The 27,516-nt window shown below is 42.2% G+C and overlaps 2 protein-coding genes and 1 long non-coding RNA gene across 5 annotated transcripts in view; 1 reads left to right on the top strand and 2 right to left on the bottom strand.

The window, feature by feature from the left end:
* The window catches only part of LOC129146976 (uncharacterized), a 103,091-nt gene that overhangs the window by 39,858 nt on the left and 35,717 nt on the right, over nt 1-27,516 (top strand). The window lies entirely within an intron of this gene.
* LOC119259186 (interleukin-1 alpha-like) lies at nt 304-18,006 on the bottom strand. 2 transcript variants are annotated; one of them, XM_037527809.2, is made up of 7 exons: nt 17,849-17,894; nt 14,253-14,405; nt 9,598-9,646; nt 7,853-8,084; nt 4,132-4,308; nt 3,107-3,228; nt 304-623 (listed from the first exon to the last, which is right to left on the bottom strand). In XM_037527809.2, exons 2-7 carry the CDS (start codon nt 14,324-14,326, stop codon nt 423-425), a joined length of 855 nt encoding a protein of 284 aa, XP_037383706.1. In that variant the 5' UTR covers nt 14,327-14,405; nt 17,849-17,894; the 3' UTR covers nt 304-422. The 2 variants fall into 2 exon arrangements, with proteins under 2 accessions (XP_037383706.1, XP_037383707.1); XM_037527810.2 differs by having other exon boundaries at nt 326-623; nt 4,132-4,287; nt 17,849-18,006.
* IL1B (interleukin 1 beta) lies at nt 20,104-27,041 on the bottom strand. Of its 2 annotated transcripts, none has more exons than XM_037527812.2 (7): nt 26,958-27,041; nt 26,168-26,226; nt 25,591-25,642; nt 23,957-24,161; nt 22,922-23,083; nt 21,567-21,697; nt 20,104-20,810 (listed from the first exon to the last, which is right to left on the bottom strand). In XM_037527812.2, the coding sequence occupies exons 2-7, from the start codon at nt 26,209-26,211 to the stop codon at nt 20,598-20,600; spliced, it is 807 nt and encodes a 268-aa protein (XP_037383709.1). In that variant the 5' UTR covers nt 26,212-26,226; nt 26,958-27,041; the 3' UTR covers nt 20,104-20,597. The 2 variants fall into 2 exon arrangements, with proteins under 2 accessions (XP_037383709.1, XP_037383710.1); XM_037527813.2 differs by having other exon boundaries at nt 25,591-25,639.

The following is a 27,516-nucleotide window of genomic DNA, read 5'->3' as shown; positions in this document are numbered from 1 at the left end:
AACAGAAGGCAAGCAGTTACAATGAAATCCTGGGTAATGGCTTCCCCTTTCAACTGCTATTGTGGGTATTTTTTAATTTTCTTATGCCTTGGTTAACCCAACTGTTATATGGATAAAGTATTTTTTTTGTAGCAATAGTCATTAGTTCTGATCCCCCCAGGATTGTTAATGAGGAGCAATAATTAAAATGATTGGTACTTTGCAAAGTGTAGGGTGTTCTTTAAATAACAAACAACATTATATATTAGCGTTGGTTCTAATAGACCTTGTTCTCTCACAAAGAGAGTAAACATTCATTTAGAATTATAAAGTCTCAGCACATGCTCAGCAAATGACTAAGAGTGAAGAATTTGACTGCTTCATGTACATGGTACATACAGACTGTCTACACATCACATGTTTAATTGACTTCAGAGTCAAGACTAGATTTCCAGTATCATAAAATCAACACTAGAGGGTTTTCCACGTGCCAGGTGCACCAGCTCATTTTCCTTCGTGGCAAGATACAATGTTGGATTGGCAACTGACTTGAAGAAGCTCTTCAAGTCATCACTTTCCCAGAAGAAGAGGAGGCTGGCCTCAGCTGTCTCTTGTTTGATCATTCCGGGTGTCTCAGACATCTCCTATGATAAGGAGAACAGAGATCTGGTCAGATAACAAGATGATGCTAGAAAAAGAACTGAAGCTCAACCGCTTGGCATTTGACCCTCGTGAGAACATAGCACTATGGGACTATGACTTTGTAATATGATGAGTTCTTCATTCATTTGTTCATTCAGCAAGTATTTATTACATGCCTATTAGATGTATGGCTCAGTCTTTTTGACTAAGTATATTTCCTTACTTAACTGGAGAGAATTTGAAATTAGTCACGAAGATTGCCTATGACACTAATGTCCTGCTGTTGCACGGTGGGTAGGGGTGAAACATTGTTCTTGTCTTGCCTTCAACATAGGCACAGGACATTTTGCATCAAATCTGAGCCTGAGTGATTCTAAACCTCTAAGCATTTTGCTTCCTGAGTGTGTAAATCATGCCTTTTGGAAAATAATTTATCTCCATGTTTAAATAAGCAGTTGAAGGTTTAAAAAAATAAAAAGGTGTGTGCATGTGTGTGTATGTACACACTCACCCCACGCAAAACTTCCCAGGTATATAACACTGGATCCTTTCAGTACAATTTTGACAATTGTGATCGCTTTTGGGTGAACTTTTCTTGTAGTTAATAGAATCTAATGATAACTTCATGGAAATATTGAGGTGTTTTCTTCTACTCTTCTTTCGTCTAAAGCAACTAAATATCCTTTTGAGGTTTCCTTGGGGTTGTCAATATCAGCAAAGATCTTATTTCTCAAACCTATTCCTCTCAGTTTTTTCTCCATTGCAGTAAATGGAGTTTCTCCCCTTCCTCCCATTGACTCCATTTCCAAAATACAACCAGAATCTTTCCACCAGGCCCACCATTTCCCACCCATGACTATTGTTAGAACCTCCTAATGGGCTCCGTGCTTTCTCTGATGCTTTCCTTCTTATCTAGTCTCCGTTTTAGAAAATATGAGTGAAGGCATAACACTTCCCTGTTTGAAACCTTTTAATGCCTTTTCTAACGAAAAGGTAATGATTTCATTATTCCAAATGAAATTCAATGCAAAGCTCTGCAAACAGTAGCCTCTACTTCTCTTCCCTCCTCACAGTGCTCCACCTCCTTTGATCTTTGAAGCTGGTCTTGAAGTTCTTGATGCTCAGGGCTTGGGTGCACTCTGTTTGGAATGCCTGCCATGCTCCCCGTTGCATGACTTGCTCCCTTCTATTAGCAGGTTTCATCTCCTAGGGAGCTCTGCCCCTGCCACTCTATCTAAATGGCACATTCCATTTTTCTCTACCTCCTCCTTGCTTCATTTTCTTTATAGCACTTTGCATTTTTTTGCTGGCTGTTTGGCTATCTCTTGTCTGTGTCTGTTCTATAAAACTAGGCACGTTGACTCCCCACTCTCTACATAAATGTTAGTATTGTGTTTGTAAAATAGAAGACTCCCAATACCTAACTCTTGTTGAATGAATTAATGAATGACGCTACAGCCTTACTCTGTTGACATCACTTTCATCTCACTTGATCAAGGGAGAGAAACACATGTGCACACCTAAGTCCTAATTGAGGGCAGTGGTGGGGCAGGGAGGGTCAGATTATACATTTACTGAATAACAATCACATACTTATAAGTGGAGAAAACTAAGGCTAGGGTGATAATGTGTGTGTATTTTTGGGGGGAAGAGGGAAGGAAGTGGAGGTTGCACTGGCTTGAGGAATAATGCTGGCCCCAATGAGGACAGAGTCATCAGAACCAGAAGGCCAGGTTAGAGCCTTGGCAGCCAGCTTTTGGCTTTGTGCCCATTGTAGGTGATTAATCCTCTTGATTTAAATCAGATTATTTGAGGTTTTTTTTTTTTTTTTAAAGATTTATTTATTTATTTATAGAAGCACTGGGTATAGTCAGAAGCGTGGGAGGGTGAGAGGATACACCAGAGCCATAGTGGGGAACAGAACAGGCAGACTGACGAAATACACTGCTGAGGGGAGCAGCGGGCATGGCAGGAGAGGTCTGCGCACCATGTGGGACCCTCTTTGGTGGCCGGGGATCGAACCGGCACCGCAGAGGCTGCAGGCAGCTTCACAGCCCCTGCTCAACTGCTGCACCACCAGGGGAGGCTCAGATTATTTGAGTTTTTGGGAGGAAAGTCCCATAATCCTATGTCTCCTATCACACAGATCAGATAGACATTAGCAAAGATAAACGATCAGAAGAATAGGTGGATGCTGTAGGATAGGAGAGGAGTAGGATCAGGCAGGGAAAAGAAAAAGAAGGCAGGAAACAATTTACTTTCATTTACTCTTCCCATCTCCATTTTACTTTATCTCTCACAAATCCTGCCTAGAATATTTTCTGGGGATAGGTGAGAAATAGGATGGGGGGACAGGTGGGCAGGTGGAGATTGTGTGGAAAGAGGAGTTCTGTGCTACCCTGTGAATATCATTTACTTCCTAGTGGTTTCATTTACAAATGTGTAGTTCTAAAAGAGGGTAAATTAGAGATTGAGAATAACTGACCTTTAGCAATATGGGTTGACCTTCATTTTGGGCACTCACAAAGAAGCGAGTGTCTGAGATTCTTAGAGCCACAGGAAATTGAGAATCCTCGTGTGATCTGTACGCATATATGTCAAATTTCACTGGCAAAAAGAAAAACAAAAATAGATTAGATTCATTGTATTTGTAGAAAATCGAGTGTTTTTGTAGCGTATGTGTGTAGAGTGAAGTATGTGTAAGTGCTACGAGTGGAATAGTATATATCTTGGTATCTTCACAATAATTGTGACATCACAGGCAGGTAAATACTTGGTTAATGTCTTTAGAACTTAGTTGAATGTTGAGATTCTTAGAGTCACAGAAAATTTAGAATCTTCTACTGATATGTAAGCATATCAGGCTGAGTATTTGTTGAAGCCCTTGCAATTACGCTAATGAGATAAAAACCTGCAGTTTGTGAGGTCATTAGTTCATAATGACTTAAAATGGAGAGGTTTAGGGAAACTTCCACTCATGTGTGGCTGTTGATAGTAATAAATTGTATAGCTTTCCTGAGAGAACAATGCTTAGCAAGAGCTGTAAAATTATTAATGCATAGGAATCCAGGTTTGGGATATGCTTTAAAGAAACATAACCTTGGATTCTCTTCATGAAGATGGCTCTGGAAAGTAAAGAAGGAAGCAGGCAAGACAGGAGAGGCCTGCTGCGCTATATGGGTTAGCTTCCTGGCTGGGGATTGAACTCAGGCCGTAGGAATGATAGCACTGAGACTCAAAGCCCATGCCACCAGGGAAGCCCCATGTTACTTTCTTATTTCCTTCAAGATTTCTACTATCAAATAATAAATTTTTCTAGATTCCTGGTGCTTGCCATTCTTCTGTGTTGCCTGGGGCTCGTATTTCAGTAGATATTTTGCTCCCCACTCTGTCTCTGGTGAATCCTCTCACCCCTTGCACCTCGACCTACACCTACATTAATTTATTCAATGCATAAATTAAAAAAAAAGGAAGTAACAAGAGAGGAATATGACAGTGTTGGGCGTTTACCTGCATCATCCAGGTTCTGTAGTGCAGCTGTCCTGAGGTACCGCTGACCTGGTGCGGATCGAATCACGCTTTCATTGAGGGCATTGTTCATGATGCACCTCTGTTTGATTTTCCTCCCAAAGGTGAACTCCATACTGCTCTGAAAGTTGTAAGATACTGATCTGGGTTGGATGATTTCTAAAACCATTACCACAAGTTCAGATTAATGTCAAGATACAAACCCAGATGAGACAACCGTTCTAATACAAGCACCGAAGTAGCCATGGAGGGGTTATAGGAATAACTGAGTTGAGGAAACAGAAAGAAGTGAAATAACCCAAGCAGCAGCAGAACTGACTCTAGGATTATCCTTGGTGTTACTTAATTGATTTTGCTTTCAAACTTTGATTCCTCAGGCAGTTGCTTGGTCTTATTAAGAGATTACTTGTGTAGCTTTTTCATTTTGGGTTGGTTTGGAGGTTTCTAAGTAGCCGGGAGACTCATAGTATTCCCCATCTATATTTCAAATGAATGCACCCTGAGAAAAAGGTGAAGATATTAAGAATTATATATGTCACTCAGGGTGCAGGTTTAAATGTCTGCTACCTAGTGTTATCAATAGCTTCACAAATCCTCATGGTTCTGAGTAATTCTACTTCCTGGAATCTATTCTAAGGATTCTAATACTGATAGACATGAAGATTCATTGATATGGATATTCATAGTTTTTTTTCCAGTGGTGACTACATTTATTGAAGACCCCCTCCCTATAAACACTCGTTGCATTACTTATAATGATGAAATAAGGGCACTCGATGTAAGTGTCCTTGCTAAACTGCTCAGTGAAAAAAGTTGGATTAAAAATTGTATGTTATACAAGGAATCCAAACAGACAAGGAAGAAGTCAAACTATCACTATTAGCAGATGATATCATAATATGCATAGAGAACCCCAAAAACTCTACAGAAAAACTAATTAACCTAATCAATCAGTTTAGTAAAGTGGCAGGATACAAAATCAACATGCAAAAATCAGTAGCCTTCTTATACACAAACAATAAATCTAAAGAAGAAGAAATCAAGAAAACCATTCCTTTTATTATTGAAACAAAAAAAAGTCAAATATTTGGGAATAAACCTAACAAAAGAAGTAAAGGACCTATACAAAGAAAACTATAAAACACTGTTAAAAGAAATAGAAGTAGACACAAAAAAATGGAAAGACATCCCCTGCTCATGGATTGGAAGAATTAACATTATCAAAATGGCCATCTTACCAAAAGCAATCTACAGATTCAATGCTATTCCAATTAAAATTTCAATGTAATTCTTCAAAGAAATAGAAAAAAATATTGATGAAATTCATATGGAGCCACCAAAAACCCTGAATAGACAAAACCCTCCTGAAAAAAAAAGAAGGGAATGGAAGCATCACTCTCCCAGATTTCAAACTATACTACAAAGCCATAATAATCAAAACTGTGTGGTACTGGAACAAGAACAGACACATGGACCAATGGAACCAAATAGAAAACCCCGAAATAAACCCACAGATTTGTGGTCAGCTAATCTTTGAAAAAGGAGCAAAGTATATGCACTGGAGCAAAGAAAGGTTGTTCAATAAATGGTGCTGGGAAAACTGGGTCACTACCTGCAAAAGAATGAAACTTCACTACTACCTTACACCATGCACAAAAACCAACTCAAAATGAATTAAAGAACTAGCCATAAGACCTGAAACCATAAAATATATAGAAGAAAATATAGGCGAAACACTACATGACATGCACCTCAAAGACATCTTTATAGACCCATCACCCAAAGCAGTGATAGTGAAGGCAAGGATAAACAGCTGGGACTACATCAAATTAAAGAGCTTCTGCACAGCAAAAGAGACAATAACCAAAACAAGAGAAACCCCTCCGACTGGGAGAACATTTTTGCACCCAACACTAATGATAAAGGACTGATCACAAAAATCTACAAAGAGCTGATGAGACTCAACACAAACAAAGAAAATAATCCAGTCAAAAAATGGGCAGAAGAGCTAAAAAGGAACTTCTCCGAAGAGGAAATGCAAATGGCCAACAGGCATATGAAAAAATGTTCAACATCACTTGCAATCAGGGAAATGCAAATCAAAACTACAATGAGATACCATCTCACACCAGTGAGAATGGCACATATTAAAAAAACTAGCAACAACAAATGTTGGCGAGGATGTGGAGAAAAAGGAACTCTCCTGCACTGCTGGTGGGAGTGCAAACTGGTCCAACCACTATGGAAAGCTGTGTGGAGATTCCTCAACCTACTAAAGATAGAGCTTCCATAGGATCCAGCAATTCCACTCCTAGGTATTTACCCAAAGGACACAGAAACATCAATTCCAAAGAGCACCTGCACCCCTAGCAGCACTATTTACAATAGCTAAGCTTTGGAAACAACCCAAATGCCCAAAAATAGATGACTGGATCAGGAAGATGTGGTACATGTACACCATGGAATATTACTCAGCACTTAGAAAAGATAAACACATGCAATTTGCAGCAATATGGATGGCACTGGAAGGGATCATGCTCAGTGAAATAAAACCAGAAAGAAAAAGAAAAATACCGGATGGTCTCACTCATAGCAGGAATCTAAAAAACCTAAATAAGGGACCAGGAAAAAGAATAACTATAAGAAAGAAAAAATCAAAATCAACAAACAACTATAAACCAGAGACACAGTATGGGGTGGAGCAGGGAAAGGAGGGTTTGGGGTCAAAATAAGGGGGTTGCAATTGTATGGGGAATATAGAAATAAAAAAAAAATTGTATGTTACATGATCCTAATAATGTTAAATATCTTTGTTCGTGTGTGTTTGTATACAGAACAGACTTTAAGGAACGTACCGTGGTGTGGCAGTGGCAAAGTTTGAGTGATATCATGAATGACTCTTGTTTCTTATATTTTCCAATTTTCTAGATGAACATGTATTAGTGCTGAGCTGTTGTCTTAAAAATCCCTTATACTAAAAATATTGGTTTATTATTCACATGGAGGCTTGTACAGTAAAGGAGGAGAGAAAAATCATGATTTTTATTGTTGAGTTTGTTGATACTCTCCTACCTACATAGTATGTGACTTTGGGCAGGTTACTATTTCACTGAGTTTAGTTTCCTCACCTCTTAAATGAAAATGTAGGATTGTTTTGAAGTTCAGAGAGAATTATGCAGCATTAATAAATTAGTAGTGTACGTATTAAAAAGGCCGTATTAGTAACAAAAACAGCAGCAGCAAACATTTGCTTACTGTGCACCAGGCATTGTTCTAGCCCATGGTTTGTGAATATATTTCCTCATTTAATCCTCATATCAAGTAGAGGCTCTGATTACCTCCATTTTACAGTGGAGGAAACAACACAGAAACACTGAGGAACTTGTAGAAGAGACATAGTTAACACGTGGGCTTGGAAGTGGTCACCCATTGGCATTACATAACTGCTTTCTGCAGAAAGGCTCAAAGTCACACGGCCTTTCCACCATGATCAGGAAATGAGCTGTGAGCCAGACACCCCACACTCACGCCATCATCGCTGCCTTCTCCCCACTGGAGAAGGGGACATTCATTTTGCTTCCTGTAGTTATCAGATTTAGCCTGGTTGCCCTCTTGTTACTATGACTGCACGTTTTATTTCCCCTTGTATTGTTTCAGTTTACTCAAGTGTAAAACAAGGATATTATTGTACTGGACCCCTTACCTTCTTCTATATCATTAGCAGTGGCTTCCAGGTCATGGTCAATGATGAAGTGATTTAAACTCAACCTTTTCTTTAGAATCTTCCTATTGGCTGAAAATACTACCACATTCTTCTTGAAGGCAAGCTTGGGCGTCTTAGAGGTTTCGGAGGTGCTCAGAGACTGAACTTTATCCCTGCAGTCTTCATGAAGTGGGTCATGTCTTGCATCGTGGCTTACATCATAAAAGGATTTCTGTGAGGATGGACAGTGGAAACTGAGAGGCTGTTTGTAACCACTGAGTGAGACTTTTTCAGTTGAATTTTATGCAACAGACTTAACAAGGATCTCCCTTTTGGTTTTGGGTAATAACCCATGTTTCACTAGTCTTACCCCCTTCCAGTCCCCTCTTCTTTCCTCTCTCTATGCCTCCCTCCCTCCCTTTCCTGTGTCTTCTGCCCTCCCTCTCTCCCTTCCTTTCTTTCAGCTTTGCTCTGCAAGGGAATTGTGATCCCTTGGGAAGACCTTGTCATTTTGCCTGTAGACTCTCAAATGAAACGGTTTTACAAGTGATCTTAGTGAGTGGTAGCCTTCTAGTTAATTCCCTCTCAGGAGGTTAAATGTGTACTTGGCAGTACTCAAATCTTTGAGAAATATTTCTTTGGGAATAATTTTACAGTCAGTGCGAGAAAAGGCCAGGTAGTCCTTACATGGCCTATTTGCAAACTCCTCGCAAAAGAACACAGCTTGGTGAGTAGCTGCAGATTTCTCATTTCAGTTAACTTGCTCCTTCTACCTTGACATCAGGCGCTATTCCATTTGGAGAGCGATCTCTAACTCTAGAGTTAGTGCCAGAGGGGATGGCCATGGCACTTGAGTATAGGAGACAGACTCCCTAGTGAAGTGACCAAGGGGCTGACTCAGGATAGCATAAGTAACATTCTGATGAAGCCTGGCCCGAGAGACTCCAGCTCTTGGGGTTTCAGGAGAGTTCTGCTCTATTCCGGGAAATCGGGTAAACATGAAGTGTTAATCAACTGTTAGTGTAGAAGGGAATTGGTCTCACAATGAAGAAAAACATGTCTCTGGACCTCCAGTGAGAATAAACAAAAGTATCTGGTGGAGAAACTACCGCATAAGAACAGTAATCCCAAAGAGATAAACTGAATAAAACCAAAATAAGCCTTTGGATGATAAAACCAATTAGTGGCCACCAGGAGGGAAGAGAGGAAGGGAGCTGGCAGATCAGGGCAAAGGAGCTGTGGTATGGTGAAGGAAAGAACTGGACTTTTAGTGGTGAACCTGTTGTCGTTTATATACAGGTCGATTTTCAGTAATGCACTTGAAACATGGTATAGTGCCTTATTACTTCAATTTTTTTTTAAAAAAGGAATAGTAGGGCCTCCCCGGTGGCTCAGCGGTTGAGTGCTGGGTTGCGAAACTGCCCGGCCTCTGTGGCGCCGGTTCAATCCCCGGCTGCTCCCCAGCCACAGGAGGAGGGTCCCACATGGCGTGCAGACCTCTCCTGCCCCCGCTGCTCCCCCCAGCAGTGTACTTCAGTCCTTCTGCCTGCTCTGCTCCCCGCTCTGGCTCTGGTGAATTCTCTCACCCTCCTGGGCTTCTGACTGTACCCAGTGCTTGTATAAACAAGACAAACAAACAAACAAATAAATAAATAAATAAAACATGCCTCTATAAAAAAAAAAAAAAAATTCTTTAAAAAAGGAATAGTAACCCCATAAGAATTACAGTCATTTGCTTAACTTACCTGATTCAGAGAGAGCTGGTCAATCTCAGAACTGTAGTCTTCATTTTCACTGTCAAAGCAAGATGACAAGAATGCAATTCTGTTTGTTATATCGCTACAGTTACTGGGCAACGCATTTTAATGATCACATTAGCTTTGGGTGTAACACACACACACCCACCCACCCATTACTATCATCTTTGAAAATTAAGGACTTCTTTACATGCACATGCATACAGTAATTTGTACCTCACTAATTTGGAGTTAGTTATCACCAAGACAGGTCTTGAACTTTACCTGTGTTTTACCTATAAAGAAGATGGCTTGGCTAACAAATTGAATAGTTGCAGTTGAATTTCAGGGGAGAATATTAAGCTTCTTAAGAGAAAAGAAGTACGTTTGGAGCATCTTATTTTAATTTTAACCAAATCATATGTTATACAGATTGCTTCCCTGTATGCACTGAAACAGACTGAATAATTTCTAATTGGCAAAATGCCCAGACAACACTTTGCTAGCCTGTTAGTGTATGTTAATAGGTAATGGAAATACTTTGTGTATTTAAAGTGTTCTATAACTTTAAATTTTTATTCATTCATCTGAGAATTAAGTTTCACTGTGTATGTGCATCCACGTGTGCAGATTGCTGTGGGCCCATGTGAACCCAACAGAGACTGTATTTAAGTAGATGTTGAAATTCACTAGTGTCCCTTCCCAGAGGGTGACACTTCTTCCTCTTTTTTTTTTTTTTTAAGATTCGTTTATTTATGCATACAAGAACTGGGTGGTGAGAGGATCCCCCAGAGACAGAGCGGGGAACAGAACAGGCAGATTGACTGAAATACACTGCTGAGGGGAGCAGCGGGCGAGCCAGGAGAGTTCTGCTGTGCCATGTGGATCGCTCCCTGGCCGGGGATCGAACTCATGCTGCAGAGGCTGCGGACATCTTCATAGTGCGGTGCTTAACTCCTTGCGCCGCTGGGGAGGCCCGAGGGTGGCACTTCTATGTGCTGTCTCCACATCCACTCTGTCCATTCCTTCTTCATCTACTCTTGTGGTTCTTCTGTGGCCACCATTTTTCTGAGACACTCATGCCTCAGCTGTTATTGACCTCCATCTAGTGGCCACTTCCCCGTCTTCCTTTTCTGTCCGTGGCTCTGAACACACGTGAGCGCTCCCTCCCTTTCTTTTTTTTTAAGATTTATTTATTTATTTATTTATACAAGCACTGGGTATAGTCAGAAGCATGGGAGGGTGAGAGAATTCACCAGAGCCAGAGCGGGAAACAGAACAGGCAGACCGCCGAAATACACTGCTGAGGGGAGCAGCAGGCGCTGCAGGAGAGGTCTGTAGCACCTCCCTCCCTTTTGAATGCTTCCCAGCTTTGATTTCTGTGATACCCCACTCCCCTGGTTTTCTTTACTTTTTCTTGCTGCCTTTTTCAGTCACTTTTGCTGGCTCCTTCTCTCATGCTTCTCAATGCCCATGTCAGGGTCCATCCTCTTCTCAGAAGGTCTTATTTAGTCCTGTGGCTCCAGTTACCTTATGTTTGCTGACATCCATTCCTAAGTTTAAATTTCCTGTCTGTGTTCTCTGAGCTTCAGCTTTGCATATCTATCTGATTCTTTGACATCTTCACTTGCATATCTAATTGGTCCAAAAGGGAATCCTTGAGAAACCACTAACTTTAAACCTGTCTCTCTCCTGGTCTTCCTCAGTAAATGGCACCAAGATTTACTCAGTTACTCTTACAAAAAATCTGAGAAGTTATTTTTGATTCATTTTTTTTTCCTCATTCCAACACCCAATCCACTAGAATGACCATTAATTATCCTCTAAATTACTGTCCATAATCTCTTTTTCTTTCTTCATCAACTAGAGAGGCTTGGATGCATGGTAGTTAAACCACTCTCTTACCTGGATAGTAGGTACAATAGCCTACTCATTGGTCTCTCAGCTTCTACTTTTGTTCCTGCACAGTCCATCCCCCCACAGTGATTAGAAAAATATTTTTAAAAAGCACAATCTTATAATGTTACTTAAAATCTTCCAGTGGTTTCCCAATGACCTTGGAATACGTGCAGATTCCTCAGGATGGCTTATGGAATCTGGGTGAAGGCGGCTCTTATTTGTCTTTTAGGTTTATCTCATACCCCCTTCAGTGGTGTCTCCTGGTCATGAGAGCTGGTGTGTGTGTATCTTTTTCAGACTTTGCCTTGGGAACTTAAAGTTGGCTGTGGTGGGAGCATTCATACCTTGGAGACTGGTAAATGCTACAAAGCAAGGCTTTTTGTTTTTTTCCCAGAAGGTCAGTTGCGAAGCACTTTCCTGTACAACATCAATTCTCCCCTTTCTCATTATACTCCAGCCATACTGACCTTCTGGTTTTTTCTTGAACTCATCCAGCTTATTGCTGCCTTGGAAACTTGATATTTACTGTTCTGTCTGGATTGCTCTTTCTTTCCATGGTTGGGTCCTTCTGTCTTTTATAATTTAATTCAGAGTCATTTCCTAAGAGAAACTTTACATGATGAGCTTATTCAAGAGCCCCCTTCTCAACTCTGTCACATCACTCTGTTTTATTTCTGTCACAGCAGTTACTTTCAACTGAAATAATTTATTTTCTTAGTTGTCATCATCTGTCTGCACACATTAAAATATTCCCTCCTGTGTCTCCAGCGCCCAGAACAGGATGTGGCCCAGGATTGGTGCTTGACAGACATTATATTGAACTTCCTTATATGATTTATCCTCTTGGCTTTAATTTCCTCATCTAAAATTAGAACATGTGCACATATGGAGGCGTAACTCCAAAATTAAAATAATAATAAAAATGGATCATTGAGGTGATGTCACCAGAATGGTAAAGTGGGAGAGCCTAACCTCTGTCCTCCCACAAAGATCAACAATAATACGCCTATTCATGAACAAAAGCAGCTCTGGGAAAACTTGGCAGTCCACTTAAGAAACTTCAGCAACACACTGGAACAAAAAGCTAGAGAATAACTGCACAACAAGGGAAGGAAGAACAGTTTTATCCTTCCTGAATCATCCTGTCCTCCAGGTTGGCATTACTTAGTGCCAAGAAGGATCTCCCCAGTTAGAGTTCTCTCTCCGAAGGGAAAAGCAGGATCAGCTACCAGATTCCCTTGCCTTTTGGGACACTGCATGAAGGCCTATTTCTGTTTCATCCCATGTGGAGAACAGCAAAGCTGGATGTCTAGAGATGTCTAGGGACAGGAATAAAAAGGAAGGAAAGCAGGGGCTCCTAGAATTAGCCATACAGCAGGGCTGACTGCAGTTCCCAGGGACTTGCCCTGCAGAAGCCCCTGAAACTTTCACTTCCTAAGAAACAAAAGACAGCCCATCTGCTGTGGAACCCTTACAGATTTCACAGCTGTTTATGTCCTGGGTAACTGCTGCCTAAGTTCCTCCCAGCTTCCTGCTCTCTGCTCCCAGGAGAACCTGGGGCCTGAATTCTCCCAGTTCTCTGTGGCTGTGTGAGTGCACAGTGCCAGCCTAGAATGAAGAAGCTGAATGACTGTGTATGTGCTGAGGTGAGCCCTTCCAGCTACCAACCTCAGTGTTGTCATCATTCTCTACTACCATGTGTGCACCCAAGTGAGATATTCAACCATAGAAGGGCACACTGACAGCCACCTCCTTAACAGCTTTTTATGGGCCTGAATTTGTCTCTTTCTTTAGTCACTAGGGTCATGTGCAACTAGTCCTCCCCATTCCCCCAGCTGTGTACCTGAATGCCCTATTCTGACCCTTACCACTTGTCTTCACTGCTTTGTGCAAATCTGTGGGAAGACCTCATAGTCACAGGAGTGCACACTGACAGCCAGGGCACCCACAGCTGCTTGTGAGCTCAGGTTGGTCTTGTCTCCTGTCACTGGCCTTCACCATCAGGCTAGACCCTCTAGCTCTGCACCAGCCCAACTCTCTTCACCAAACTCCACTACCATGCCTGTGTTCCTGAGTAGACCCTGAACCCACAGGGTTACATGCCAACCCTCAGACCTCTGCAACTTCCAGCACACCTGCAGATGGCCCAGGTCATTGCTGCTGGCTCTGACCCCCACCACTAAATGTCTATCTGCACTTGGCCCCTGTCACACCACAGGCATCTGTGTAGACCTGCAGTGAGTCCCTGCCTCTAGACCTGGGGTTGCAGCACATTCTAGCAAGCACCCATACACAGGTGACATTACTCTCTTACCAGAATGAGTCCCTAAAATCTTTTAGAGGTGACCGCATCTTCAAATGTGCAGATACCTATGAAGCTCAGGTATTATAAAGAATTAGGGAAGCATAATATCTCCAAAGGAAACCTCTAGTAACTGACCCTACATAAATGGAGATGCAAGAATTGCCTGACAAAGGATTAAAAAGCCATTCTTTGAAAGGTGCTCAGGTAACAACAAGGATATACAAATGATTTAACGAAATCAGGAAAGTAATATAGAGCAAAACAAGAAGTTCAACAAAGAGTTAGAAAACATAAAAGAGAACCAAGCATATTTTGGAGCTAATGTATGTAGTCACTCACTGCATGATGAACATTTAGGTCATTGATAGACCATATATACAGTGAGGATGGTCTCCAAAGTCCTACTGACTGGAGATGTCATAGCTGTTATAAAGTCCTGGTGTTTTATGTTGGCACCGACCTCATACATCTCTTGTTTGCTGCCTCTCCATCTCTTGCCAACATTGTTTTCTCTTGTGCTCGATTTAATCTCATGCTGTTGTGTTCATCATGGCTTAAGGGTACAAAGACCACTGCTAATGTTGCCAGTAAGAAGCCACATGAAGTGATTGACCTGGAAACAAAATTAAAAATATTAAAGACAACAAAAGTAAAATGTCAGTGATGGCTATTCCTCCACATTCAGGTGTGTTCCAGTCCAGCACAGAATGATCTTGAAGAACAAGAACAAATGCTGTTAAAGGATCTGCTTCATTGAAAGCAATGAAACTAACAAAAACTCAAGAAGGGACTATATTACATATGAAGAAACTTTTAATGATCTGGTTTGAAGACCAGTATAGGGTGTTTTCCTGTTAGCACCCATGACAATCACAACCAAAGCAAGAAGTCTATTTTTATGTTAGAAAAAAAATAAAGGGTGAACCCAACGATGGTGCTGAATTTACTGCTGGCACCATAATGTTTGCACAATAATGCAATTGCCTAATGACACACTTCTCAGAATATATTCTTGCTGTTAAGAGATGTGTGATTGTACTATGACTGTCTGAAGAATTCAGTAGAAAGTTTCAACAACAGACTGGGCCAAGCAGAGTAAAGAATCAGTGAATTTGGAAACAAATCATTTGAAATTATCCAGTCAGAGGAGTGAATTGAAAAAAGAATGAAGGCAGTGAAGAAAGACTTATGGAACTTATGTAACACCATTAAGAGAAACAATTTATGTATCATTGGATCAGAGAAGGAGAAAGGGCAGAAAGTATTTAAAGAAAAAATGACTGAAAACTCCCCAAACCTAGAGAGAGACTTGATACCCAGTTTTATGAAACTAATAGGTCACTCCATAATTTCAATCCAAAATGATCTTCTCCAAAACATGTTATAATAAAACTGTAAAAATCAGAGACAGGAGATCAGAACAGCAGGTTTTCCACACATTAATCTTAGGAAGTCACATTGCCCTGGCGGTATCAGGGTTTCTGGGGACTTGGGGCAAAGGGAATACCTGCTTGTCCAGTGAAGGACTCAGGGACTCTTGTGTGTCTGATGGTTTCCATTTCTTTACTTCCGACTGAAAGAGGACCTAATTAAGTTGTTGATTAGTCATTAGACGTAACTTTTGATGATAGATGATTATGTGATATTGGCAAATAACTCAGAAGGATTTCAAGGAACTGAATGACGTTGCTATGATAAAGTTCCTTTAATTTCCATCTACTTATTACTTATATTATGAGTTCTCCCAGAGCTTATATTTAAAATGCCAAAATAGGGCCTCCCCGGTGGCGCAGTGGTTGAGCGCTGGGTTGCGAAGCTGCCTGCAGCCTCCGCAGCACCGGTTCTATCCTCGGCCACCGGGTGAGGGTCCCACATGGCGCGCAGACCTCTCCTGCCGCCCGCTGCTCCCCTCAGCAGTGTACTTCGTCAGTCTGCCTGCTCTGCTCTCCGCTCTGACTCTGGCAAATTCTCATCCTCCTGCGTGTCTGACTGTACCCAGTGCTTATATAAATAAATAAATCTTAAAAAAAAAAAGAAAAGAAAATGTCAAAATAGAATAGGATTGATGTTGAGTGCTCATTCTAATTATGAGTAATATATAAATATATGCAATAATTTTCAAAAGCTTCATCTTATCCAGATACATTGCTAATAAAAATGAACATTTATAATATAATGTTTATGTATTATTTTGATGAATTAGGTAATAACAATAATTGTAATGATGATTCAGTCTATGTGAATGAAGAAATTAACATTATGGTTATATAAAAATATAAAAAAATGCATTTTATTGTTGCAAAGAAGTATCATAGGATCATCAGTAAAATACTTTCAAGTTTAACATATTACATCAATATAAAGTTTCATGGGGAAATGGAAGTATTAATTCAAGGAGAAAAGGGAATTTTGTAAAAATTTCTGATTGTTGAAGAAAAGTTCATTCACATTTTTTAGATGGATGAACAATAAGAAACAATCACTGTGATACTGGGTTCCATTGGTTATATTTACAAAAGTGATGTAACAGTTTTATTTTAAAGTATCAGTATTTCCAATATTCCAGAAGTGATAACATTTGCAACTAATTATTTAAAATTACAATGAAAAATTTTTATATTAACCAAAATATGTATTGGGTCATAGATTTAATTAATTCTTTCAGGGGTTATGTAAGCTAAAACACTGGAAAACCAATACCCTATGAAGATTAGGACCCTGAAAGGGCCATTTGGGAAGGAAATTGGAATTTTTTTATGGTGGTGAGGCCCCCAGTGGGTGATGCATCAAAAGAACATAATCTATTTGAAATAGGGGTCTCGATCCCTAGGCTGGAGGGTACTGAGGCACAGTTGCCACTTGACATGTCTTTCTGATATCTTTTTTTTTTTTAAAGATTTATTTATTTATGCATACAAGAGCTGGGGTACAGGCCAGAGGTACGGCGGGTGAGAGGATTCACCAGAGACAGAGCGGGGAACAGAACAGGCAGACTGACTGAAATACACTGCTGAGGGGAACAGCAGGTGAGACAGGAGAGGTCTGCTGCACCATGTGGGTTGCTCCCTGGCCAGGGATTGAACTTGTGCTGCAGTGGCTGTGGACAGTTTCATAGGTTGTGTCTTAACCCCTTGCGCCACCAGGGAGGTCCTTCTTTCTGATATCTTTTATTTAAAGTCAAACCGTAGTGTGTGTAGATGCTCTTGTGTGTGCCTGGATTCCACATTTCCCTCTGCTCCAAGGACTCATCCATATCCATACTAAATTACATACTAAATTACATGGCCCCTTCGCATACTAAATTACATGGCCCCTTCTGGCCAGGTGCTTCTCTATCTTGACTTACAGCATCAGGATGCTCAGATGGTGACTGAGACTCCTTTGACGGACACTTCCTGACCCCAGGGCCCCATTCAGCAGACAGATGAAGGATTTCTTAGCTTTTTTTGTCCCTGAAGACTGATGGGATTGGGGCACAGGCAGTAGAGATGAGGGACCAGAAGAGAAGCATCGGCCTTTTCACGTAGCTTGTGGGAAAGATCAGGACTTGGAAGAGACTGGTGGCTTAGTCCCAGTCACAACTCACCCTTGGTCTCCACTTGCCCAGACATAGGCCTCACTTGAGCCCCTCTATTCCCAGCTGTCCCATTTGCTGGAAAGTAAAATCTTAGAAACAACAAGGCCCCAGACCCCTGGCAGCCTCCTTGTCTTCCCCAGGACATTCCTTGCCCTCCCCTAGCCCTACCTTTTCTGGTCCAAATGCTGCATTTCATGGTTTTGTGAACTGCTTTCAGAGAGAGATTTGAATATTTCATGATTGTTCATGTAAGCAAATAGTCATGCTTGCACAATTAAGAAAATCAATGCTTCTGGACTCGTGGTGTGTGTGTGTGTGTTTGTGTTGGGGGGCTTGGTAAGGGCACTCTAATGACTCATCTTGCTTCACAACTGTCAATCTAGGAGCCAGGATGTAGATGATATGTGCTGAGAACTGGGAGGAGTCTCTGACTGGTTCTGCACCTGTGGCATCACACCAGTTTCCTGAGTTGTGCTCACCTTGGCTTCCAGTTGAACCAGATGTTTGGGAGTAATTCAGCAAAGTTTCAGAGAGGGGGAAGGAGGTCTGCACAGAAGACACACTGACCTAGCCCTGCACCTCTGACCAAGATGTTGCAGTAGTCAACCTTCCTCAACCTGCCTTTCAGACCAGATATGCCCCCACCACTGTACCATTCACCTTCTGCCATTTGACACTTGCTTACTCCAGCATCAGCTTACAGGGTAAGACACACCCTAGCCCAGTGGACTGCCTGTCACAGAACCCTAGACATCAAGTCACAATCACAAGCACTGGCCTCCTACTCTCTAGGTCCACAGGATCTGGAAAGCTAGCAGGATCTGTGTTAGGCGAGGTGTGTTACCTGCTGGAGGAGCAAATTGACTTCCCGTTCCATTGGAAAGACTTTCTACTTTGGTTGTATTTCTTGTGTTTGGTTGAGGTGGGAGGACGCTGGCTCTCACCACTGCAATCATCTGGCTCTTTCCATTTAGAAATGGCCATTTCTTCTTCTGTTTTTTTTCTAATTCTATTTAAAATTTTTTTTTTAATTTATTTTCTTACATCATTGTTCATTTTTGAGAAGTAATTGGTTTCTCCCCTTAGGTGTAGACTCCACAGTACTCGCCCCACCCTGTCACCCGGGACCCATCACCTTATTCCCTTGTGCTCTTCCCTCTCCTGTTTTGACCCCCTCCCACTCCCTTCCCTGCTGTATTCCTCAGTTTTCCAGAGGCAATGGTCTCACCGCCAAAGCTGATAAAGGGCTGTTTTCAGGGAGAGTACTTGGCCCCAAAACAGGAATAGAAGAACCATTGGAAGGTCAATTTTAATCTTTAGATCAGATCCAGGAGTTGAAACCCAAAGCCTTTTGAACAATTTAATGCAGGGGAGTTAAAAAAAAAGAATTAGTAATTCATAAATACTTTCTTCTTGTAAAAAAACTCAAACATTTCTTTTTTTTTTTTTAAAGGCATGTTTTTTATTTATTTATTTGTTTGTTTGTTTGTTTGTTTATACATGCACTGGGTACAGTCAGAAGCGCGGGAGGGTGAGAGAATTCACCAGAGCCAGAGTGGGGAGCAGAGCAGGCAGAAGGACCGAAGTACACTGCTGAGGGGAGCAGCGGGCGGCAGGAGAGGTCTGCGCGCCATGTGGGACCCTCCTCCGGTGGCCGGGGAGCAGCCGGGGATCGAACCGGCACCGCAGAGGCCGCGGGCAGCTTCGCAACCCAACGCTCAACCGCTGCGCCACCGGGGAGGCCGTTAGTATTAATCTTAATGATAAAAATATTACATTGTGAAAAGTAAAATTCACCCGTGTTAATTAATAGTAATTTAATGGTAGTGAGTAGTTAAAACAAAAAGTAATCATACAAAACAAAAAGAAAAATTAATAGCCTAACTACTTAGGAATGCACCTGAGTCCAGATGTAAATCACTGCCCTGTCAATGATAAGCTAAACCTATAAGCAAGCTGATTTCTTCACTGATATTCGCCATTCCTACGCTTTTAGAAAACATATATATACTGGTCACCAACTCAAATTAAATTACACTCAGATTTTCACTCTTGAAGTGTGTCTGTTTGTCATTTCTTTAACCGAATCCCTGACCATCCTGTGCAGTCTCTCAACCCTGAGACGGCCTCATCGTTCACTGCTGTGCAAGTCTGCGGCACTTTCTGTGTGGGGACTCCTGTTCAGCCTTTTAGACTTGACTCACATGTCATCATCCTTGATCCTCTGGCCTTCACAGAGGGTCTTGTCACTCTTCCCTGACTGCTCCTCTTCTATTTTATCCTACCTCTACTGGTTATTTTTGCTTGTATATATCTACCTGCCCTATCTACCTAGGAAACTTTACCTTTCTCTTTCTATATTACCAGCCCCTAATTCAGAACATTTGTTTAATACATATTGAATAAATAAATAGAGAAATTGACAGCTCTTACTCCTAACCCTTACTAATCCCTATAATGATTAATACTATTACTACTACTACTAATCAACTGATCCTGTTTTTCAGATGAAACTTGTGCACTAAATACCTTTTTGTTGAAATACAGAAATGAAGAGGGCTGGAGGGCATGTCTTTGCAAGCCGTGGACATGGTGGAGGTTATCTGTATCACTCAGTGATGAGGGATCAGCTTCCAGCTCCCCAAGGAGAACCCTCATAGACCCACTTATATTTACTCTTTGGTGGCACATTCAAAAAAAGTCTCTCACCAGGTAGAAGTATTTTTTTCAGTGAAATTTATTTCAGAATCATGGAAGCAATACGATCATCATCTGAGCTTATCTATTTTCAGTCTTGGTAAAGTAAAGATTAAAGATAAAGATGACACACTAGGCCAAATAAAATTGAATCAATAGATAGTGAAGACTGGGTTCTTTCACAGACACTGCTACTTCCTGAATTAAATAGACTAAACCCTCAATAAATAAATAAATAAATAGTTAAGTGGTTCCAGAAGCAGGAAACAAAGGACAGAGGGTAATGGTTTCTGCCAGACTGACTTTGAGTGAGTAAGAGAGACAAGAGGAGCTTGGCTTAGCAGAGGTGGGGGTGTCTGAGATTGGCCCGGGAGGAAGGGGACCTTCCTCCTGTCTGGTGGGCACTAATACACGGATGGCAACTGGGCACCAATTGGATATGTTTGGCCTACAGCCATGTTCAAAACCCTTATACTCCCCTCCTGGAGCCCCATGGGTCATTCTGCACATGGGGACTCTCTGTCTGGCTCTTTAAGGAGAGATGACTTCCATGGAGAAGTCAGTTATATCCTGGTTGCCTCTGGTGTTTCCCAGGAAGAGGGGCATTTGTTCTGCTTGAGAGGTGCTGATGTACCAGTTGGGGAACTGGGCAGACTCAAATTCAAAATGCTCCTTGATTGCTGTCTTATTGAAGACAAATCTCTCTTCCATCTTCTTCTTTGGGTACATTTTGGGGTCTACCGTCTGTAGCAAAACAGAAGGAAGAACTTTTGTGAGGGAAGAGACAAAGACATTCTGGGAAATATGTTCTTGGGTCAACTGGAGAGGAAACCGATGAGCAGGATGAGGGGCCAGAATCCTAAGTTATTTTTGTGACCCCAGCTTTCTATAAGGTAGTTGAAGTAATTCTTAACCTTTTTGAGATTTAATATGGAATGCCAGAAAGAATGATATAGGTGGGCATATTTTTTAAAAAAGTGAAAATTAGGTTAAAACTTCTAGGAGTTAGGTTAAAGCTTCCAAGGGCTTTTGCTGTATTTTTCCTTATGGCTGTGGTGAGAATGACATCAACTTGGGTATGAGACTTTTATGGGCACACTGGCTATTGGGGGAGGGTGTTTGGGAGGTGAGTGGAGATAGTGAGTGGAGATAATGATACAGGAGCATTTTGAATGGATGAATCCCTCAAAGTGTGATCCATCCATGGAACAGCCTAAAAATCTACAATTCTTCCATCCTGTATGTTGTATAATCTGTTGGAGGTGGGAACAATAGCAGGACATAGGAACTTCAGCAAAATGATTTAATTTTCTGTGGTGGCAGTGAAAGTTGCATGCATTTAACAATTCCATTAAATTTATTTACATTTGTGCAAAATTATCAAATAAGTCTGCTCCCTGACTTTCTGAGGGGGGAAGGTGTTTGTCTTAGCAGTGAGTGAGCACTAGGGGTGCTTCGGAGGAGCCTGAGTAGGGCCTTTAGTCCCTGCTACTCACTCACCTCCAGCTGCAGGGTGGGCTTTCCATCTTTCATCACACACGACAGGTACAGATTCTTATCCTTGAGGCCCAAGGCCACGGGTATCTTGTTGTTGGTTTCTTCTCCTTGCACAAAGCTCATGCAGAACACCACTGGAGAAAGGAGGGACTTCATGGTCAGGGACACACAGCAGTGAAAGGTTGGCTCAACTGGACCCCAAGCCCAGGCCCTGTACACTATAGTGTCCCCTGCAGGGGTGTACACTCAAATCCTGTGACCCACTGGCAGACAACTTCTCATAGTAACAGCAGGGTCACTTGGTTGATTCTGATTTTCCCCACAGAAAGTCTAGGGGTTCTTAGTGTCTCATCTCATTGGCAATGAAGCATTAGGAAGGCCTAATTTTTGAAGAGTGAAGGAAGTTATCATGTCACTGGCAGGTGATGTATTTATCTGCATGCACAGAACAGTGTGAAAAGCAAGGAAAGAGATAAAGTGGGACCCAAAATAAATCAGGTATCAGATCTGTTTCAGCAGCTTAGAGCAGCAAGTGGGAAGAACTTGGGAGAGGAGAGGCTTGGCTGGGGAAAGTGTCGCCAAAGAAACACTCATTTTAGTCTTAGTCACAGCTGTCTCACTTGAAGGACCCAAGACCACACTCACAACACAGTTCTAAAGACACAGGATCATCCTGTCCTGGCTGAGGACAGGAAGCTTCACCCCAACTGATGCTGCCTTTTAAGGGCGATAGCCTTGGGTGTGATCAGGCTGCTCCTTTCAGCTGCTCGCCAGGCTGTACCCCTGCACACAGGCTTCAGCCATAGTGGCAAGGTGCCAGGCAGATCCCCACAATGAATGGGCTTCCCAGACTGGAAACATTTGCCACTTACAATAGAGAGATATAAGTTCCTGCTTGTCAGTAAAATTTCCCCACATGGAATTATCTGGTATTGGGTGGGAAGGATGTTAGGGCTAACGGGGTAAGGTTAGGAATGAAGATGGACATATTATCTCTTCACCATAGTAATTTCAACCTCAGTAACGGAAGAAAGAACCCACAGGCAGTTAGGGCATGTCCATCAAATGACCCCGTTCTGTGGAAACACTGAAACTGCACTAGCTTTCAATGACTTGGCATGACAATGGCCCTGGGTGTGCGTGAGCAGCCTATTCTAAAAGTCCCCTCTCTTGCTGAAAAATGGATGTGCTGAGAGAAAGAGTTTGCATCATTGCTAGAAAATGACAAAACATATGTTCTTTACTATATATTTTCTTCATTTGTGTTGATCATTTCCTTGATGTTGCACTTTGTTGAAAATGTGGAGAATCAGCAAGCTGACAGAGGCCAAGAAAGGAATCAGGATGTCCCCATTTACCTTGTTGATCCAGAGACTCTCCTCTGAGGTGGAGAGCGTGAAGCTGACATGCATCAGACAGCACCAGGCTCTTTTGTTCTATGTCCTGGAGCCTGCAGTTCAGCCATCTTGGAGGTGCATCACACAACAAATCGTCATCATCCTCGTCACAAAGGATGGGTTCTGAAATGTGGAGCACATACGCTGTTTATGTGGGAAATCAGAAGGGCACAGTGATGATGTGAGGCAGCAGAATTCCATTTCCAGAGGGACATCTGAGCACGCCCAGTATCGTCCAATTGTGACATTGGTGGAGAGGATGTTGGAGTGTGTGAGAACACTGAACCTTATGCTATATGGCACAGATTCAAATTTCAGTTCTCTTGTTTGCTGTGGGTCAGTAATACAGCTACCAATGTAAAAATACACAATGGTGACAGTGAGAACACTAGCCCAGCAGAGACGTTGTGAATTGCAGGAGATAATGTGAGAGAAATCACTCTGAGAATGATTGATTGGTTTGCAAATGTGAGTAGTGAGTTAGCTGCCACTGCCAATATACTTCTAGAATACAGACAACATTGTGAACCAGTGTTACCCTGATAATAATAATAATAATAATGATAGAAAAGAATAGTTTCAACTAAAGAGATGATTAATTTGGCTTCTTGACTTCTCTGTTTTCCTCTTGTCTGAGTTCAGTTCCTCTGAGTCTTCTACATTGATTGATTGATTGATTGAGATAATGTTGGCTTACATTATTGCTAGTATTTTGGAAGTGAATCCCCCCTTCAGATACAGTTACCATAATGCACCCACCACCAAATCACCCACAGTCCACCCCCATAGTCCATTGTCCTCCCTTTTCTTTCTTCTCTCGCCTCCCCAACTCCCTTCCCCTCTGAATGCTTCAGTTCTGCAGTCAGCTGTCAAGGGCTAAGTGTCTTTATCTGACCTTTACTTTAACTTGGGGGAGTTTAGTTAACTGTTGGGTTATGGACTATGGGAAGGAAGGCACCAAAAATTGCCTATCTGCCCCCAGCTCTCACAAAGTACCTTCTTCAAAGATGAACAAAAAGAGGCTCCTGAGGTTGTCATTCCGGAATGTCAGCGAGTCAGGAACGAGCATGTTCCGCAGCTTCTCCACAGTCACAATGATCGACACCACCCGCCTGAACTTCTTGTTGTAGAGCTGGCTGGAGATTTGGAACTCGATGCCATCATCTTCCTGAGAAATGAGGTCCAGGTCTTGGAAGCATTGCTGTGGAGAGACCAAGAAAGTGAATATGTTGAGGTGGTCAGCTCAGATAACCCCTGTTTGGAGCACAGAGATGTGGAAAGAATCTTAGAGATCACCGAGTTTCTAAGGAGGAATTCTTGTCTCTCAGAAGCTCAGAAAGCTGAAGTGGCTTACCCAAGCGCATGTGGCAAGTTAGAGGCACATCTAACACCAGAATGTGGGCTTTCTGATGCCATAGTTGATGTTCTTTTAGAATAAATCCTAGTTCTACCTTGTTTGTCTTTTTTTATACATGCTCCACCTAACTGTGATCTTACATCATCTTACACTTTACGTCTTTTTGTGTCGCAATACTCTAACATCCTGTATTTAATTTTTCATGGCAATGACCATCTTAATGCATCTATGTGCATTCAATAATTTTTCAACTATTCTATACATATTTTGATTTTTTTCAAAAATGCTATCTCATAAGCATTCTGCAAATACTATAAAAGTAGGTGCTATTTGTGAAATATGTTCCCACTTTCCCATTGTTTATAGCAATTGAATTAAAACTTAACCAGGGTTACCTGGAGGCATGATAATCATGCGGGAGAGAAGTTTCTACCCAGAGCAGAGACTCCAGATGAGAGAGACTTGCAGTTGGAAGAGATAGTGGGGGAGAAGCCAGAAAGACATCCCCACAGTGCGGGTGTGGACCAGTAATAACCTGTACAGTGGACCTAACTGGGATGGTGCCTGTGCCCCCTAGGAAGGTTAGCAGGCATCATGCAGAAGGGAAGGGACAGTTGGAAGTCAATGTGACCATTTAGAGTTGGCAGTCATCCACTCATTCTCTGGGATGAACTTAGCTGCCACTGCCAATGTGTCAGAGCTAAACTGGCAGTATGCAAGGATCTCAGGGCATCTAGTGCAAGCTCTGTATCTTTCAGATGAGGCCAAAGGGTGAGATGACTTATCCAAGGTCAAACTGCAAGTGAACAATTTTCTTTCAACTCCCAATCAGTATTTTTGTTTACATCATCTGCATCTTGTTAGAAGCTCCAGCCCAAGGAGCAGGAAAAACCTATTGTACCCGTAAAAGGAGCAGACATATGCTTATTGTCAAGGTCAGTTCCTCCAGTCTCAGAGTTGACTCAAGTGATTAGCATAGCCTGAACTCCTCTTCTAAAAGGAGAATCGAATTTGCATTGAAGCCTTGGCTGTCTTCCTAACAGGAGGCAGCAAACATCACCATGGTAATTCACCCCTGCCCTCTGCAGGCATGGCCACCCCAGCGAGGCTCAGTGAGAGAGGGGTGGTGTGGGAGCTGCAAAGTGGCCAGCTGAGCATGCAGTGCAGCCTGCATCTACCACACTGGATGAGACTGTAAAATACCATGGAACAAAGTGGCTCAGAACCCTTTTCATTGAGCCATTCCCAGTGAGAGCTAAGCTCGTGGTCTTACCTTCATCTGTTTGGGGCCATTGGCCTCGAAGTACCGGTCATTCTCACTGCTGCTATTAAAAAATAAAAGAGATTTTTCAGTTGTGTCTCCTAGACAAGTTTATTTTTCCTTCTCTGCAAGAAGTTTTTCCTGTTAGGAGGAAAATGCACACAGCACATCCCTTGAAGCTACCTGCAGCCAGCAAGTTCCTGGCGATATGCATGCAACAGTACAGGAGGTAGGGACGGTGCTTCCTGGTGGATCCTGAGACCTAACTTCTAGCCACAGTCAGTTAAAGTCCATGTTTCCCTCCTCACTCAAGCTAAACTTTGCCAAGGGGTTCCCTGTACTCCCACCTGGAATCTTTTCTTCTTGTTCGCCACCTGCAGGACATTCCTGCAGAATGTCTGGATGTCCTCTGGGTCCCAAGGCTGCTTACAGTGGGAAATCAGTCCTTAAACCAGGTTAACTTGGAACCCTGCTTACCACTGCAAGAGGCAGTTTGGGGCGGGGGACACATGCGGTTTCCAAGCACAGATAGTTTTATTCTTGACAGGGGAGCCCTGCTCACATTCCTGGCCTCTGTTTCCCCACTGACCTGTGGTAAGCCATTTCATTGGAAAGTTCAGGAGCTGCTGCCATGGCTGTTTCAGAAACCTGTGTAAAGAGGAGAAAATCTGTGAGCACTGCCATGTCAGTCCCCAAAAGAATGGCCTTCATCTGTAAGTTTCCCTCATAAGCTAATTTAGGGCATGCATTCAAAAATCTTTGAATGCGGGCTTCCCCGGTGGCGCAGCGGTTGAGTGCAGGGTTGCGAAGCTGCCCACAGCCTCCGCGGCGCCGGTTCGATCCCCACTGCTCCCCGGCCACCGGAGGATGGTCCCACATGGCTCGCAGACCTCTCCTGCCGCCCGCTGCTCCCCTTAGCAGTGTACTTCTGTCCTTCTGCCTGCTCTGCTCCCCGCTCTGGCTCTGGTGAATTCTCTCACCCTTCCGCACTTCTGACTGTACCCAGTGCTTGTATAAATAAATAAATAAAAATAAATCTTAGGGAAAAAAAAATCTTTGAATGAGTGAGTGAATGTGTGAAAGCAGCATCTTTTGATTTAGCACTTGCTAAATCAAACCCAAACAACAGCGTATCGGTTAGGCGATAGGAGCAGAGGATTTGACACTGATTTCTCAGCTGTTAGACTCTTTCACAAGTCATAGCCTTCCAATATACTTGGCAGTTTAGCCCAAAATGCCAGCATCAGGCAGAGGGGAGGGGAATAGTGAAGGGGGTGGAGAGAGAGAGAGAGAGAGAGAGAGAGAGAGAGAGAGAGAGAGAGAGAGAGAGACACGCCTTTAGGGCCTAGTCTTAAGGAAGAGTTAGTTAGAAACTCTACCTTAGCAATGGAGACTGGCTGGAGAGTATGGTATCCCAGAGTGGCCTTTTGTGCCGTGAAGAGATATGGTGGCTGCGAATTTCTCCTTCACCTGTTTTATAGCCTTCAAAAGCAGAAGTAGAGAAATGAGAAGGTTCCTTTTTGGTTAACTGATTTCCTAACCAAGTTATTATTATTTTTTTAACAAAAAACACAAAAGGATTGATGGGAACGTCAGGGAGAAGATAAAATTGAATCATTCTCCTATTCATGGAAAGGCAAGGGTAGCAACGTATGACACATTTCTGCAAATGTGTCATCAGGCAAATATGTGTTGTGTTTCTGATGACTATTATGCAGATGATGGCAATATTAAAATATGGGGTTTTCCTAGGTTAGAAAAAATTTTTAATTTAGGACATGTGGGACAAAGTGGAGGATGCTCAGAACATACATACAAAAACATCCTCTCACCTTGTACTGAAGTTTAGGGACGTTCCCTTAGGATATGGAGTATATGGACGTGGAGTTGAAGATGGATACATGGACATAATGAAGTGACAGTAACCCTCTTAGTCTG

Source organism: Talpa occidentalis, unplaced genomic scaffold (genome assembly GCF_014898055.3).
Source record: "Talpa occidentalis isolate TD23 unplaced genomic scaffold, MPIMG_talOcc4v2.1 talOcc4.5, whole genome shotgun sequence".
Classification (NCBI taxonomy): Eukaryota; Metazoa; Chordata; class Mammalia; order Eulipotyphla; family Talpidae; genus Talpa; species Talpa occidentalis.
This window is presented reverse-complemented; position numbering and strand designations above follow the sequence as displayed.

Bases quoted from the DNA above. Each gene is read 5' to 3' on its own strand.
- LOC119259186 (XM_037527809.2), bottom strand. From the start codon at position 14,326: ATGAGATTAAATCGAGCACAAGAGAAAACAATGTTGGCAAGAGATGGA. The intron at 8,085-9,597 runs GTAAGTTAAGCA...CCATCCTCACAG, and splicing joins ACCAGCTCTCTCTGAATCAG to AAATCCTTTTATGATGTAAG. The intron at 624-3,106 runs GTCAGTTATTCT...TCCTTATCATAG, and splicing joins GTCAACCCATATTGCTAAAG to GAGATGTCTGAGACACCCGG.
- IL1B (XM_037527812.2), bottom strand. From the start codon at position 26,211: ATGGCAGCAGCTCCTGAACTTTCCAATGAAATGGCTTACCACAG. The intron at 23,084-23,956 runs GTACTTTGTGAG...TCCACATTTCAG, and splicing joins TTTGTTCATCTTTGAAGAAG to AACCCATCCTTTGTGACGAG. The intron at 20,811-21,566 runs GTGAGTGAGTAG...GTTTTGCTACAG, and splicing joins AGCCCACCCTGCAGCTGGAG to ACGGTAGACCCCAAAATGTA.